The 14,654-nt window shown below is 36.6% G+C and overlaps 1 protein-coding gene across 4 annotated transcripts; it reads left to right on the top strand.

Annotated features, from left to right (window-relative positions):
* The first annotated feature begins 2,747 nt into the window (after positions 1 to 2,747).
* On the top strand, positions 2,748 to 14,573 carry LOC113062347 (phosphatidylinositol 4-phosphate 5-kinase type-1 alpha-like). Of its 4 annotated transcripts, XM_026232145.1 has the most exons (18): positions 2,748 to 2,952; positions 3,118 to 3,155; positions 3,229 to 3,332; positions 5,873 to 5,906; positions 6,823 to 6,857; positions 7,297 to 7,386; positions 7,862 to 7,992; positions 8,103 to 8,220; positions 8,725 to 8,877; positions 9,001 to 9,300; positions 9,809 to 10,005; positions 10,198 to 10,281; positions 10,357 to 10,405; positions 10,506 to 10,590; positions 10,676 to 10,867; positions 11,893 to 12,025; positions 12,189 to 12,272; positions 12,741 to 14,573. In XM_026232145.1, the coding sequence occupies exons 3-17, from the start codon at positions 3,318 to 3,320 to the stop codon at positions 12,253 to 12,255; spliced, it is 1,683 nt and encodes a 560-aa protein (XP_026087930.1). In that variant the 5' UTR covers positions 2,748 to 2,952; positions 3,118 to 3,155; positions 3,229 to 3,317; the 3' UTR covers positions 12,256 to 12,272; positions 12,741 to 14,573. The 4 variants fall into 4 exon arrangements, with proteins under 4 accessions (XP_026087930.1, XP_026087929.1, XP_026087932.1 ...); XM_026232144.1 differs by lacking the exon at positions 3,118 to 3,155; XM_026232147.1 differs by lacking the exon at positions 5,873 to 5,906.
* The last annotated feature ends 81 nt before the right edge of the window (positions 14,574 to 14,654 follow it).

The raw sequence follows: 14,654 nt of genomic DNA, 5'->3' as shown, positions 1-14,654 counted from the left end.
ACACACAATTTGTACTTTGTCAGTACTCATGTTGTTAAGCAATTCTGCATTTTTTTCATTAAATATTGATAAACTTGTTCCTGGTGGTCTGTACACAGCTAATAATTATGTTTCTGAAACGTTATACTTCAATTTCCACTGTTACACAGTCCAGAACATTGTCTATGCCGTATGAAACATTTTTACAATCTTACTTCTTAATGATTGATCTATATACAAAGCAACTACTCGCGCCCTTTTTGTTGTTCCTACAATTCATATCATATCCCTCAAGACCCACGTCACCCACTTTGTCATCATCAAGCCAAGTCTCTGATACAGCTAGTACAGTAAATTTTTAAAGGACCTAAGAAATTCTTTGATAGCAGAGTAATTTTTGCATAGACTTCTGCTATTGAAATGTATGACAGACAGAGCACCATACATTTCCACACTCTTGCTGAATTCTTGTTCTGTGTTATAATTACATTTTATATTAAGATTGCTATAATAATGCATATCTGGATCAATTTCATTATTAAAATCATACCTCTTAAGTTCATCCTGGTCAGACATATTGTTATATTCCCCAATTTCTTATCTTTTGTGTAAGGAGTAACAGTGTTTACATTAGATCCTTGTGCCACCATGTACACATTTATCTGTCGCTCTCCAATTTTGCCCAAACATTTCAGCTTTGGATTCCACATACCTGCTGAAGTGGACCATCACTTGTAGCTGTCCAATTCTTGCAGTTTTCTTATTATGATTGGCCTGTTTTGATCTTCTCCATCTGGTCAGATGTACACCTTCCAATTCCTTGTTCATGTTCCTTGTATTTTGTCATGCTTCCTGAGTATTCGGCTCCATTTTGCTATTTCAGCATTTGTTTTTGTTGTTGTTGTTAAATGCTCGTTTAAGTAGACTCCAGTACCTTTTAATTTTCTGGTCTGCTGCAGTAACGCAATCTTGTTCTTTTGTGAAACGAATTGTACAACTATGCATGGCTTCCCTTAGCAATACTTGTTTGAGATTGCATAGCTAGAGATATCTCATCCAGATCAGTATAGGTACAACAAATCCTGTTTTTCCAGTGTCTGCAATTCTTCTGAGGGGGCATCCTAGCCTTCATTTGCTCCAGCTGCTGCTCTAGCATAGGTGCGATGCTTTGTCTCAAGTTTGTTGTTGCAATGCGTCAATCCATTGTACAAGTTTGTCAATCTTTATGTGTCTCAGATTTACCATTTCTCTTATGTTACGCATCTCCTCCATGAGGGCCAGGATGCTTTGTTGTTGAGAAGCAACTTTGCTGATCTCATCTGCTATAAACTTTAAGGAAGCCTTTATTTCTTCCATCTCGGCTTCTTTTCTTGTTTCCATTGATTTCTGTGCACCGATATGTTCTCAAAGATCCAAATATCTGGGTAGATTTGTTATACTATACTGACGCACCTTGCAGAGTCCGATCCAAGGATCAAGATCACAAACAGACATCTTTAAGATGTTTATGATTTAGTATGTATGTAAAACTGATATCTTACAGACATCTATAAGATGTTTGCACACAGCGGATGCTTTCCATATGAAGCGATCTTTAACAGACATCTTATAGATATGTGTGCTATCTAGGAACATTAGATTTTTCCTTTGAGAAAATAACAGTTGCAACTAAGTATTACGGCCATATGCCTTCTTAGTGTTGTATCTGTGTTTGTTTGTGATCTAATTAGTCTTTTCTCTTCTGAGTGTTAGGCTCCGCCCCTGCACACCTGTGTCCTGTTTCTCTGATGGCTCAACTAGAGTATATAAGAGAAGGGTGAACCAGAATGAAGGATGCAGCAGTGAATTCCATGCAGCGGTGAATTTTGTGTGCTTCATGATGTCCAGCCAGCCTCCGAAGAAAGCTGTGTTCTATTTGATGTTTATTTGGTTTGATCTATTTGTCAGTGTCTGTTAAGTATATTCTTTGACTTTGGTATAGTTTAATTGTTATTGTTACATGTAGAGAGTTGAGGTGAATGTGAGATTGAGTAATCATTTACTAGTCCAATAATAAATGGTTAAATTGCTGTTGGCCTCACGTCTCCTTTTATGTTGTGGACCCCTTTCTCAACGAGCATCTTATAACAGGGGTTCATAACAAAATCTCATGTCACATTGTTGGCACGCAGATGTATTTTCAGCTCAGTTACCTAAGATTGATGCTGGATGTGCCATTGTTTAGGTTTACTTAAAATCATTAGAAGCTGCATCACAAGACACTTTTATATGATTCAACATGTAGATTTTCGATAAAATAACAAAGATCAGTTCTAGTTCCTAGTTTTGGCTCTAAAATCAGACTGGCTGAGGCACAACTGATTCTATATAAATATGCCAACAATTTAATGTTAATTTATCCTAATATTATTTGTGCATAATTATGTTCAGTTATTTATTGACCATTCATGTCTTTTATAACATGCTAGCTGTTGTCACTGTTTCATGAAATATAAGAAAATAATAAAAAGTGTTTGTGTTACAGGTCCCTTGTGATTAATCGCTTCAAACTAACTCCTCCGGTTTAAGTTTCTGAATGAACGATGTCTTCATTGAGCCGAAGGAAAAAAATAAAACGATTTAACGAAACATTCATTAGATAAATTTGGACTATTCTGTATCGGTCGAGTAGAAATCCAGTTTGTCCAAGAAATAAACCATTATTCTAATGTCCTGGTTTGAGCTCAACGACCACCGCGCCCAGCAGGACAGTGTTGCGCAACAACGTCACTTCCGTTTGTTTGGGAGGTTTGAGGAACGAGGACGCTTCCGTGCGTTTCAGTTGATTGTTTACTTCGGATGGACCTGTAAAGTAATACAATTTTGCGTACTTCAAAGTTTCGCACGAGGCGTCGAGTCCTTCTGTGAGCGTAAACAGAGGTTTAATGACACTGTTTTTGAACTTCGATGAAAAAGCGAAGTTAATAAGTTGAGGTAAGCGCTTTTACTTGTTATAGTGTGTCTCTAGCATTAACCCAATGGTATGCAAGCAGGCAAGCTAAACATTTTTTATATTTAACGTAAGCAGTTGTTTTGAGAAAGTAAAAGTACGACATGTTAAAGTAGTGTGAAACTAATTACCCCGCTCCTGTAACTTAGTAACGTTACAAGTCAATGGAGAATATTGCCACACTAAGGTAAATAACTTTTGCAATTGTCCATCAGTTAGTTTCATAAAACATACTTTATTTGGACTTGTCCGTTTTCCAGGGCTGTGGGGCATAAACCACAAGTGAAAACAAGCAGGACCATATGAAACTTCCGTCAGAAAATGGCTACGCCGGCAGCAGTTTCCACGGATGGAGCAAGCTCCAGTAAGAGATCTTTTCATTTCCTCTTGGTGTTTATGACACGTTAGTATAAGGTGAATAAAGTTATTGTTCTCTGGCTACAAAAAAAATAATATCATGCAAAGCAATCTTGTGTTTTACAGTAAGAAATGAATGAATAGATAAATAGCTGCTTTATTGGGACCATGTGGAAACAGTCACAATAGTACACAGAGCGATTTATTTTATTGCTCACTTAGTGGAGATTTTGAGGTTTGCTGGTAGGGAGCTATTCATTATAACGTTACTCATAAGCCGCTCTTCCAACGAAACTACCTGGAACAAGTTGTCCAAGGAACTTTTCACCCCAGACCTGTTGCTGTCTGCGTTTCCATCGCGGTCTAAAGTGCCGAGATTAGGCAACGTAGGTATCAGTTTCTCAATAACAAATACGGAAGTTTCTGACTTGCATCCTCGGTAGGCTGGACTTCGCAAATTCGACTCGGGAGTGTGACGACTCAAGTCAGGTGTAGCAGTCGATTCTGTTCCCCTCGGAATGTCTGCTCCCCTTTACGCAAACATACTACAATTCTTGCGTAGTTACCGAGTTACTATACGTACGATCAGAACTAGCGTGCGCAAGAAGCATGACTGGATGTACGGCAAGTCAAATAGTTCAAAATACCGTCCTAAATCCTAAACTTGAAAATAAATTTAAGACGAGAGGTTTTTCAACTTGAAATATAAAAACATAAGGCAAAAATAACGGAACAACTGCAAGATGAATAATAATAATAAAAAAAGAACATAAACGGGAGTGTGAGAATCATTTTACTATGCTGCAGTGTAGCAAGAAATTTGTCCCTGTTTGCTTTCCTTACATCCAGGTGTGTTTGGTGTATTTGCATGCGGGAATGTTGCCAAATCCGCGGAATTTAGGCTACTGTGGGAAAATGTGTGATTAACTGTTTGGTTGGGTTTATTACACGGACCTGGCAACCTGAGGGGAAACAGACATTCCGAGGGGAACAGAATCGCCTGCTACACCGGTAATTCTGCAAACAGCAGCGTATTTGATCAAGTCAGCCTTTTCTGCAGTTTTCCTCTCTGTATTTACAATAAGATATAATATGATTTCAAACACCACTGCAGCCTTTCATTTTCATTTAAACATATTAACAGCCACAGAAATGTAGTTCAGTGAACTTGAATTTATTACAATGAAACAAAATATTATATTAAACAGCAGTGCTGTTTTATCATACGAGATACATTTGAAAGTTATGTTATAATATTACTCTGTGTGGTCGTCACCGGTCTATTAAAACGCACAACATATTATAGCATCTTTGGTGTTTCCATGTTTTATAAAAAAAAAAAAAAAACAGAAGTCGAGGGGATGTGATGTCATTGGCAGGCGACACAATGACACTATGGACACTGTTCATGTCACTAGTTAAAATTGCTTATTTCTCTGGATTTAAACATTCTTTGAAACATTTGGGATAAAGTACACACATCAGCAAATTATATAACACTGTTCTAGTGGTTTTTGGATATATATATATATATATATATATATATATATATATATATATATATATATAATGCAAATAAATGGTGATTGAAATACAATGCTGCGTGAACTCAACTAATCAAGTCCTGAAGGTCCTGCCCCCAAAAGTTCCGGACCATTGAAAAAGTACTACCTCACGACCAGGGACTTTCTGGGGCAAGTTGTTATAACTGCAGACAGGAGATCTCCAAAATGTGGCATAAACTCCAAAAGTGGGCAGAACCTCCAAAATGAGGCGAGGTCTCCTTGCGCAATTTTTTTAAAAAATTTTTTACCATTGGCTCTGCTTCAGCCAATTGTTATTGACTTACATTTTAAAATAAAACCGTGTAAATTAAAAAAAATTCTTTCTAGTTGATCTAAAATAAAATATGCTGTATAAATAAATATGCTCTGTGAGAGCAGAGCCCAAAGCTCGTGACCAGGGGTGTTTGGACTTGAGTTGGAACCTCTGCTTCAAGATATAAACAGGAATTGCCCACAAGCTTTTCCACAAACCATCCTAACGCAGCGCAATATTTAACTCTATCGATTTGTTTTAAGCAATGTGGCCGGGGCACGAAATTCGCAGGGTAGGAGTGGGTAGTGATGCTGGGTGTAACATAATTATAATGATCAGACAAGTGATGATTGCTTTCTAACAAGATAACATATAAAAGTGGACCAAATAAAGGTTTTTACTTTAAGTATGTCATTAGTATGGGAGCCTGTTTCTGCCATGGGATATAAAAAAAATTACAAATATTGTGATAAAAAAAAAAAAATCTTCTCACAATTCTAAAGGAAAAAACTCACAGAGACATAAGCTCAGAATGGGAAGATATAAACAGAAAAGTAATAATTGTGAAATATAAACTTTCAATTGCAAAAAACAAAATCTGAATTATGAGAGTCACAATTACCTATTTATTTTTTAATTTCAATGCAAAAACAGGCTTCCGTATATTAGTGATAGTAGAGTTAGTTTCTTTTTTTCTTTTCTTTTTTAATCACTGTTGTCACTCTTCAGATGTCTTTATTTTGGAGGTTATTCCAGCAGAAAGGTATGTGCATGTAAGCACGTGTGCCTGTGTTTTCATTTAATCTTGATTTGAATGTCAGTGTTGTAGACTGTAGTAGGCCTGTGACTGCCTGGCTTGTGCTTGTCTTTATTATTCTGAATATATATAGCCTTTAAACACTTTGTTTGTCTGTGTGATTGGGTTACAGTGGTGTCTTGGAAGAACAAATGAATTGAAACCCAGATGTCTGTGCATTATTTAAGCGTACAATCAAAGTTGAGGTCAATGACATATCTCAACTCAGTGTGAAGTGCTTTCTTTTGTATTAGCATTTGCATTTATTTTGCATTTTATTTGTGGTATAGTTTTTTTGAAGTTACGCTCACTTAAATGTCAGGTTTTGTTTCAAGTGTGCACTGGAAAGATACCAGTGCATAGGGAATATGTGAAAACAATAAAGGATTAGTTCACCCAAACATGAAAAAATGCTGAAAATGTACACACCCTTAAGCAATCAAAGATGTAACTTGCTCACCAGTGGATCCTCTCTAATGAATTTGTGCCAACAGAATTCAAACAGCCGATAAAAACATCACAATAATCGACAACATGAGTCCAGTCCATTAATTAATGTCTTGTGAAATTAAAAGCTGCACGTTTGTAATAAACTAATCCATCCAGACATTTTTAACTTGGATATTGATGTGAGAGGACAGGGGATAAACATTTACACTAGAGGAAGCATTGTTATATTATACAAAGACATTCATTGATGGAGTGGAGTCATATGGATTGTTGTGGTGTTTTTAATCTTTTACTTCATTGTAATAAAGCTAGCTACAAGCCATAAATAAATCACAAGGCACCATAAATCCTAATGGCTTTTTCCACATTTAATTTGCATGAATTTCTAACATTTGGTTGAAACATTTATCTTTTTGTTTTTTGTTCTCCATAGGTACTCCGGGAAATCGAAAGATGGCTTCTTCAGAGGTTATTATTGTCACTTCTGCTTTAATAATACTTTCACATTCACTTTTTATCTCATCCACTTTTTGTGGTTGTTATGAATTGGCCATTTTATATATGACTCCATACTGGAGCTTTTTTTTTTCTAAACCGTTCTTGCAGATGTCTCACCTTTGTCTATAATGTGAATGGGACTCTCTGCCCCCTTCTTTTTCCATTTGTTCCATTTGAATTTGAAAAAAATCACAATTATCAACACTTTTTTTTTTTTTTTATATTAAGACTTCATGTCTCTCAGCATTGTACAGAAAAATCCCCTAGTGAAATCAGTGATGCTTATATGTATTATGCATCAGTGTATAATTGATTCAAATTTGCTGAAAAAGTTCCTTTGTCATAAATGCATTATGGATGGCTTAAATACTTGCCTGATATGTTTACTGAGAAATCATATCTATTTCAGCTTCTTAGCGTCTCTGGTTCATCCCAGACAAACAAAAAAACCATGGGCCACCGAGGAATTGACCCCACTGGGGAAACCACATATAAAAAGGTGCGAGCTGTTTATATTCAGATTTTATATCCTCATTTTGTGTACTGCTAACACTGTAAATATTTAAAAATAGAAATTTGCTAGAGATGGGAGTAGATCAAACTTATCGGCAGTGCAGCTTCAAATCTCAGTGTCATGACGCACATTCCTGAATCTGTCGGATCTGCTTCCAACTCTTAGATTATTGTTGTGTTATCTGTTCTTTGTGTGGCACCATGAAGGAGATAAAGCCCATTAAATGGTATGGGCAGGTGCATACAGATAAGATTAGCAGGTCTCGAGTTATTGCTTCTCCCTTATTAAATCGCATGTCTTTTGTAGGCCTTCAAACAAGATGCCTGTATCAGTGTTATATTTACTGTTAAAATTAGCCCAGCATAGTTCCAGAAGAACTACTTTTCTTGGTATTTTTCTGATTGGCACATCATGTTGTTATTCTGCTCATCATGTGCCCTCCACTGGAACCCTTCTTCAGACAACATCATCTGCTCTGAAAGGTGCCATTCAGCTGGGCATCACACACAGTGTGGGAAGCTTGAGCCAGAAGCCAGAGAGAGACGTGCTCATGCAGGACTTTGAAGTGGTAGAAAGCATCTTCTTTCCCAGGTAGGTTTTTGTGTGTGTCTGTGAGGAACTAACCACAAAGAACCTTTTTCATAAGTGGTCGCTTTGTGTACTTAAAAGTGTGTTTTGTTTTGTTTTTTTCTCACTCACAGTCAAGGCAGTAACTCAACTCCAGGTCATCACCATGGTGACTTCAAGTTTAAAACTTATGCTCCCATTGCTTTCCGCTACTTCAGAGAGATGTTTGGGATCCGACCCGATGACTATCTGGTACTATCCTGTTTGTTCACTAAACCGCATTACCACAGATTCCTGGAAATATCAGGGAGCTTTATAATTGTTTGTAGTCCTGGCAAAGTCATGGGATTCTTTGTGAATATTAATTTTTGTGACTGGTCTAAAATATTTTTAATCAACTAGAAATTGCTGTTGAATAGAGCTTGAGTACTGTAGATTTAAACTTACTTGCGATAGCTCTTTTTCAGTGAATTTATCAAAGAGGTTTACAAAGTGGTTCAAATTATTAATTGTCACACAATTCTGAATCAAAGTAATAACTGGAAAAGCCATGAAAAGTTATGGAAATTAATTGATTTATGTTCATATTGCATCTCTGTTTTTGGTTTGTTCCGTCCAGATTCATTTTTTGCCTTATGCCTTCCTTTTATGACTTGAACAAAAGTGCTTCTCAGTGACATTGCATTTAGTTAAACAGACACCTGCAACACTCCAGTCCTATAGTAAATGCTGTGTGTGTGTGTGTGTTTTCTGCAGTACTCTCTTTGCAATGAACCCCTTATTGAGTTGTCTAATCCTGGAGCGAGCGGGTCTCTCTTCTACGTTTCTAGTGATGATGAGTTTATCATCAAGACGGTACAACACAAAGAGGCAGAATTCTTGCAAACACTCCTGCCAGGTTACTTCATGGTAAGCGTTTATGTCTGTATTATTTATCTCAACATATCTTGTTCATTTTATTATTATTTGATCATTATTTCATTATTATATGATATGTTATTTCCTCCATATATTTGACGTTACATCTTCTAGAATCTGAACCAGAACATGCGTACGCTGCTTCCCAAGTTCTACGGCCTCTACTGTGTTCAGGCTGAGGGGAAGAACATCCGAATTGTAGTGATGAACAACCTGCTGCCATGCGCTGTACCCATGCACCTTAAATTTGACCTGAAGGGCTCAACGTGCAAGCGACGTGCTTCGCCGAAAGAGAAAGCCAAGGATTTGCCCACGTGCAAAGACCTAGATTTCATGCAGGACATGCCTGAGGGCATATTACTGGAGAGTGACCACTACAGCGCCCTCTGCAAGACCATTCAGAGAGACTGTCGGGTGAGAGAGAGCGTGTGTGTGTGTGTGTGTGAGTGTGTGAGTGTGAGTGAGTGTGTGAGTGAGTGAGTGAGTGAGTGAGTGAGTGTGTGTTGGAGACAGAAGTTGACATTGCAAAAGGAAAGAAATGTAAGGAAGAATGTTGCAACAAAATGGTGCAACAAAAGTTTAATTGTCTAAGTCAGTGGTTTTCAATTCCACTCCTGGGTTACCACTGTTCTGCAAATTTTGAATGTCTCTTTTATCTGATGCTCTTGGTTCTGAATCAGGTGCGTTAAATAAGAGAGACATAGAAAATAATCAGAACAGTGGTATCCCAGCACTGGACTTAGTATAGCTTAGGATACATCTTTGCCAGCTATATTTTCTGCACTTGAGATGCTTGGTTGTAAATACATATTCAATAAATGCATATTCATGGTAGCTTAATCCATTCCTTTAAAATAACTGTTTGATTGAATCACTCTGCAGTTTGCATCTGCTACATGTGCCTCTCTGTATTCCTGTTTAGGTACTACAAAGTTTTAAAATCATGGACTATAGTCTGCTGGTGGGTATCCACAACTTGGACCGGGCCGGTGAAGAGGCGTCTGCTGCAGTGCCTGATACCCAGAAAAAGGCACCAGGCCAGAAGCCCCTGTACTGTACAGCCATTGAGTCTATTCAAGGGGAGTCCAAGGGCAATACTTCACCACAGCCCTACGAAAGGTTAGTGATCCACTTTTGGCTGGCATCTTGAGACTAAATGTGTAAAGCTATAGAACCTTTCTACAGTGAATATTAAAGTATTGTGCCATACTTTATTTAGAACTGCAATTTTTCTCTTAATAGTATTACTGTGAAATTATTACCTGTGCCAACACAGTTGTTAATGTGTTAATATTTGTTCTTTATTTGCAGCATGGGAGGAATTCCAGCATTTAATTCGAAAGGAGAAAGATTACTGGTTTTCATCGGCATCATTGATATCCTTCAGTCTTATAGGTAAACTATATTTTCATATTTTTGCATTTTCTCCATAACACATTCCTATAATTTGCTAATAACGGTGTATGGTAGGCTTGTAAAGAAGTTGGAGCACTCGTGGAAAGCTTTCCTGCATGATGGGGTATGTCTCATACTTCACGTCAAACATTGTATGAATGAAGACTAATTTTACAGATGTATTCTGTGTATTTATTTTGTTCTTTTGATGTTTTCTTCTGCAGGACACTGTATCTGTTCATCGGCCGAGTTTTTACGCAGATCGTTTCCAGAAATTTATGTGCAATACAGTCTTCAAAAAACCTCCTTGTAAGTTTGATAGTCACATTGAAATATCTGCAATGGATGCATTAAAGGGCTAATGCATTAAAGTCTAGTTCATTTCTTCCGTTAGTGAAAATGCCAACCACAAAGAAAAGTCGAGGAGGAACTGCGTCTGGTGGGAAGAAGTCAAACATTGCAGTATCTGGACAATCACAACAAGCCCTTCCTGTAGCAGCAGAACAAACGCAGCCACAACAGACTACAACACAGCTGTACAGCAGTGCAGCTGTGTCCCTCAGCCCAGACACTCAAGGAGACAGAGGTATGAGAAAACATTGAGAGATAGGAGGAAATGGGAAGGATAGACGGACAAGATAGCAGTAAAATGAGGCTTCAAATGCTTGTGGTTTCCAGTATCATTCTCTCATGATAAGAATGTCTTCTAAATGTCTTAAATGTCAATCATTAGCTATGTTTCTAGTCTGGTTGATATTGCTCAAGGAAATCTTCTTTGTTGTGTTTCCTTGGTTCAGAGTTGAAAAAATTCTATAGTGTTTTCTGAGTAGATTCAAAATAAAACCTCAAAAATTCAAACACTGAAAACTGGATCATTTTAAATTATCCAAATGAGTTTTGGTATCAAAAAATTAATGAACAGGAAAAACAAAAAAAAAATATATCTTTCTATCTCAAAACATCATAATATGCCTTACCCTATTTTTTTTTTTACACTCCGATATGTCCAAACATGGAATAAAAGGTCCTTTCCATTTCATTTTAAAGTTGAATAGCAACCGATATTGATATATTGATAGAACATGTCCAATATTGAGCTGAATAATGTGACACTGATGTATTGTACATCTGTAATTCTTTGCTATTTTGGTAGATGTATAAACTCTCTGATCTGTTGTCATTTAGAAGAAATTGTTTGAATGACCATTTCCTCTATGCAAAGCTTAGGCTTTTAGCATTCAAGCTACTTGATGGTCTCAACTGTATGGCTTAACTTGTCCTTGAGAGTATGGAAAGCATTGTTCATGCTATGCTTTGTTTTCAATACTAGCAGAGGTTGCATGATAACTTTGTATAGTTTAATAGTCAGATACACTTTTGTGCCGATAGAAAAGCTGTAAATGTCTGCCCCCTACAGCACATGCATGGACAGTGTCAGCATTGTTCTCATAAAACCATCAGTTCTCTCTGAGGTTTTTGCATTTGAGTCAACTGACATTTTAGATCCATAGATTAAGTTATTGATTATCATCTAGTGGTGAAAGCAGTTTTATAGTTCAATTTTTCCCTTTCCCCATCAACCCCACTAAATCTTTATTTTTCTCTCCTCAGGTGTGCAGATTTCTCGTCCAGACCTGCTCCCACAACAGCTGAATGAAGATGAGATCACACGTAGCTCAGCTGATACGACTCTGTCAGCAGCCTTCGCTGAAAGCTCTCAGCACTCAAACACTCCAGCTCAGAGGTATGTGATGGTTCAAAAGATTTGGATGACTTTGTCCAAAGATTAGTCAACTACTAATAATACTATTCATTGATTCTATCATTCGCTGATGCACTCTCACTCTCTTCTCACATAATAAATGTATACAGACATGTCTATTGATTCAAGTTCATTTCATTCCCAGTCATAGCAGTATAGCTGCCCAATCATCCATGGAAATCTTGGATGTGGAAGCCAGTTTCACTCAGTGAGATCAAAAACATCAGAAGTAAGAGACATTTTGTCCTGGGCTGCAAGTGTTTTAGATGGTTCCAAACTAGTGGGCTACCATTGTGAAATTGTTGCAAAATTGTTTAGTCTTTTACAGCCTGTAATATTAATACATTTACATATTGTTCAGGCTAGGCATGGTAATATGAATACATTTTAATATTTGTTTTGAAGACATTTTTGTTAGCGTTTGGCTACCTTATTGAGTCACCACTTGATATCTAAAATAAAATCTGAAATCATTTGAGAAATTCTGCTCTATCGTGCCAACATAACAGATTGTGAAACTAAGGTTTCTCTTTATCATCAGAGTGCAAGCACATTTACAGATCATTGATTGCAATGTGTTCTTTGCAAAGTGAAATGAGAGCTGCTTTTTACAAAGGAAGCATTGCTGGTTTACTCGTCTTAGTCATTCAACTCTGTTCTACAGTAGCGTCATTTATTCTTTCTCTTGCTGTTGCAGTGAAAGCCTCTGGATGAACAGAACAAAATAAAGCCCTCAAGGACAACAATTTGTTCTCTTTTGAGGTCATCAGTACAGAAGGAAAGGAAAACATTAAAGTATGATGGTCTTGCTGTAACACCTGGAGAACTGGAAACCAGAGAATCTGGATAACAAAAGAGAGAAGAGCACGTTCATAAAACAGTGAAGACGTAAAGACAAAGATGTCACCCCCCCACCTTTTTATGTATTTTTATTTTTTTGGGATGTCAACAGAATGGCGTCCAATATTGCTGCTATGAAATGGAACCAAAAGAAAGATGCCACTGTAGTACCTCAACGGTGTGATATTACTGTTATCAAACAGTGCCATATTTACAAAAACTTTTTGAACCCGAGATTGTTCACAGCAGGAGTGATGAGAACTTTGCATCATGTGACCGCTTCTGGGGAACAAACAGGTCTTTTGAGTACCTTGGTGAGTTTTCTAGTGGACTTCATTTGACCATGCACCTTTTTTTTTTAAGTTGCCAAGGAGACCAATCTGCAGGGGTCATGTTATTTTTAAGGGAAGAAAAGAAGTCTGGTTGATTTTTTGTTTTTATTGTCTATTTTTAAGACATTTTAGGAATATGGCTTGATTATTAACAACAACAAATGTAGAATAAGTCAAGCCAGTTCAGATTGCCTGGACAATCACATAAGACACTTTTTCAAATCTGAATTGATTATAATCTGTAAATCGTTTTATGAATCGATTTAATTGCAGTACTGTGATCTTGTATTGGATATTTAAATGTGCCTTAATCACTAGTTATTTAGTCTTGTCATAAACAGGAAGCTTTTTACTGTGCATTGTGCCTGTGAGTGGCAAAAACAAAATCAGTCGGTCATGTTTGAGTGTTAAAATACAATTATTTTTAAATCTATATTTGGAGCTTTCCAAGAAAATGCTTTGGCCAGTTTTCTTTGCTTTACATTGTTAGGAAAAACATGCGAGAAAAAATTTAAGGAGAAACAGGGTAAAAAGATCACTTTTGTAACAATGGAAGAAAGATTGTATATCATATATAAAAGCCCAAATTCAATATTTTGGCTTGCGGGACACTTTTTAAAAATGGTTGTTTTTTTAGCACACAATAATACTTCATATTTGGCAGACTAACTACTGTAAAATAAAAATAATTTTTTTTATATAGTATCAGAACATTCATCAGTATTTTTGTATGTCTACATAAACTGGGTAGAATAGCAACTTCTCTTAAGGTCTTTAGTTTTGTGAAGAGAATTGAAATCAGACTAAACTTAATCCTAAACCAAATCTTTTTATTATTATTATTATTATTATTATTACATATGTTCATGCTAATTAGTCTGTCTGAATACAGATATATTGGTATGAAGATGCAAATGGTTGGACTAAGGGAAAGTTGCTGGATCTTTTTCTGTGACGATTTTTCTAAACAAAAGAAACATTCCTGTAAAAAGTCATATTTATTTGTATGTTTGCATGTAATTTATTTTTTTATCTCAACATCCTAAGTGTGTGATACCCGGTGGCCATGTATATTTGTTAGGGAAGGTGATTTTTTTTTTTTTTTTTTACTGTACACTTATGATCGGGGATTCCTGTGCAATTATGGTTTACTCTGAAAATGCTGCCTTCATTCTTGTTGTCTATCAAACTGAGAATGGTCTTATGTGGTATCTTTAGGAAAATATTCTACACTCTTACGATGACATTCATGTATTTCTGCTCTCTTTTAGAGGATATTAAGACTTTTGGAGTGGAAAATGTTGCAACATTTCATGCTGTATGCAAATGAATGAAATAAAAAACACTGTAAAGTAGAACTTCCTGCGTTAAGTTTTACTAACAGATGATAATAATGTTAAAGGCACAGTGTTTCATGGTTTACATCTGCACTTAAAGGG

The sequence above is a fragment of the Carassius auratus genome, chromosome 44, assembly GCF_003368295.1.
Source record: "Carassius auratus strain Wakin chromosome 44, ASM336829v1, whole genome shotgun sequence".
In the NCBI taxonomy this organism is placed as follows: domain Eukaryota; kingdom Metazoa; phylum Chordata; class Actinopteri; order Cypriniformes; family Cyprinidae; genus Carassius; species Carassius auratus.
This window is presented reverse-complemented; position numbering and strand designations above follow the sequence as displayed.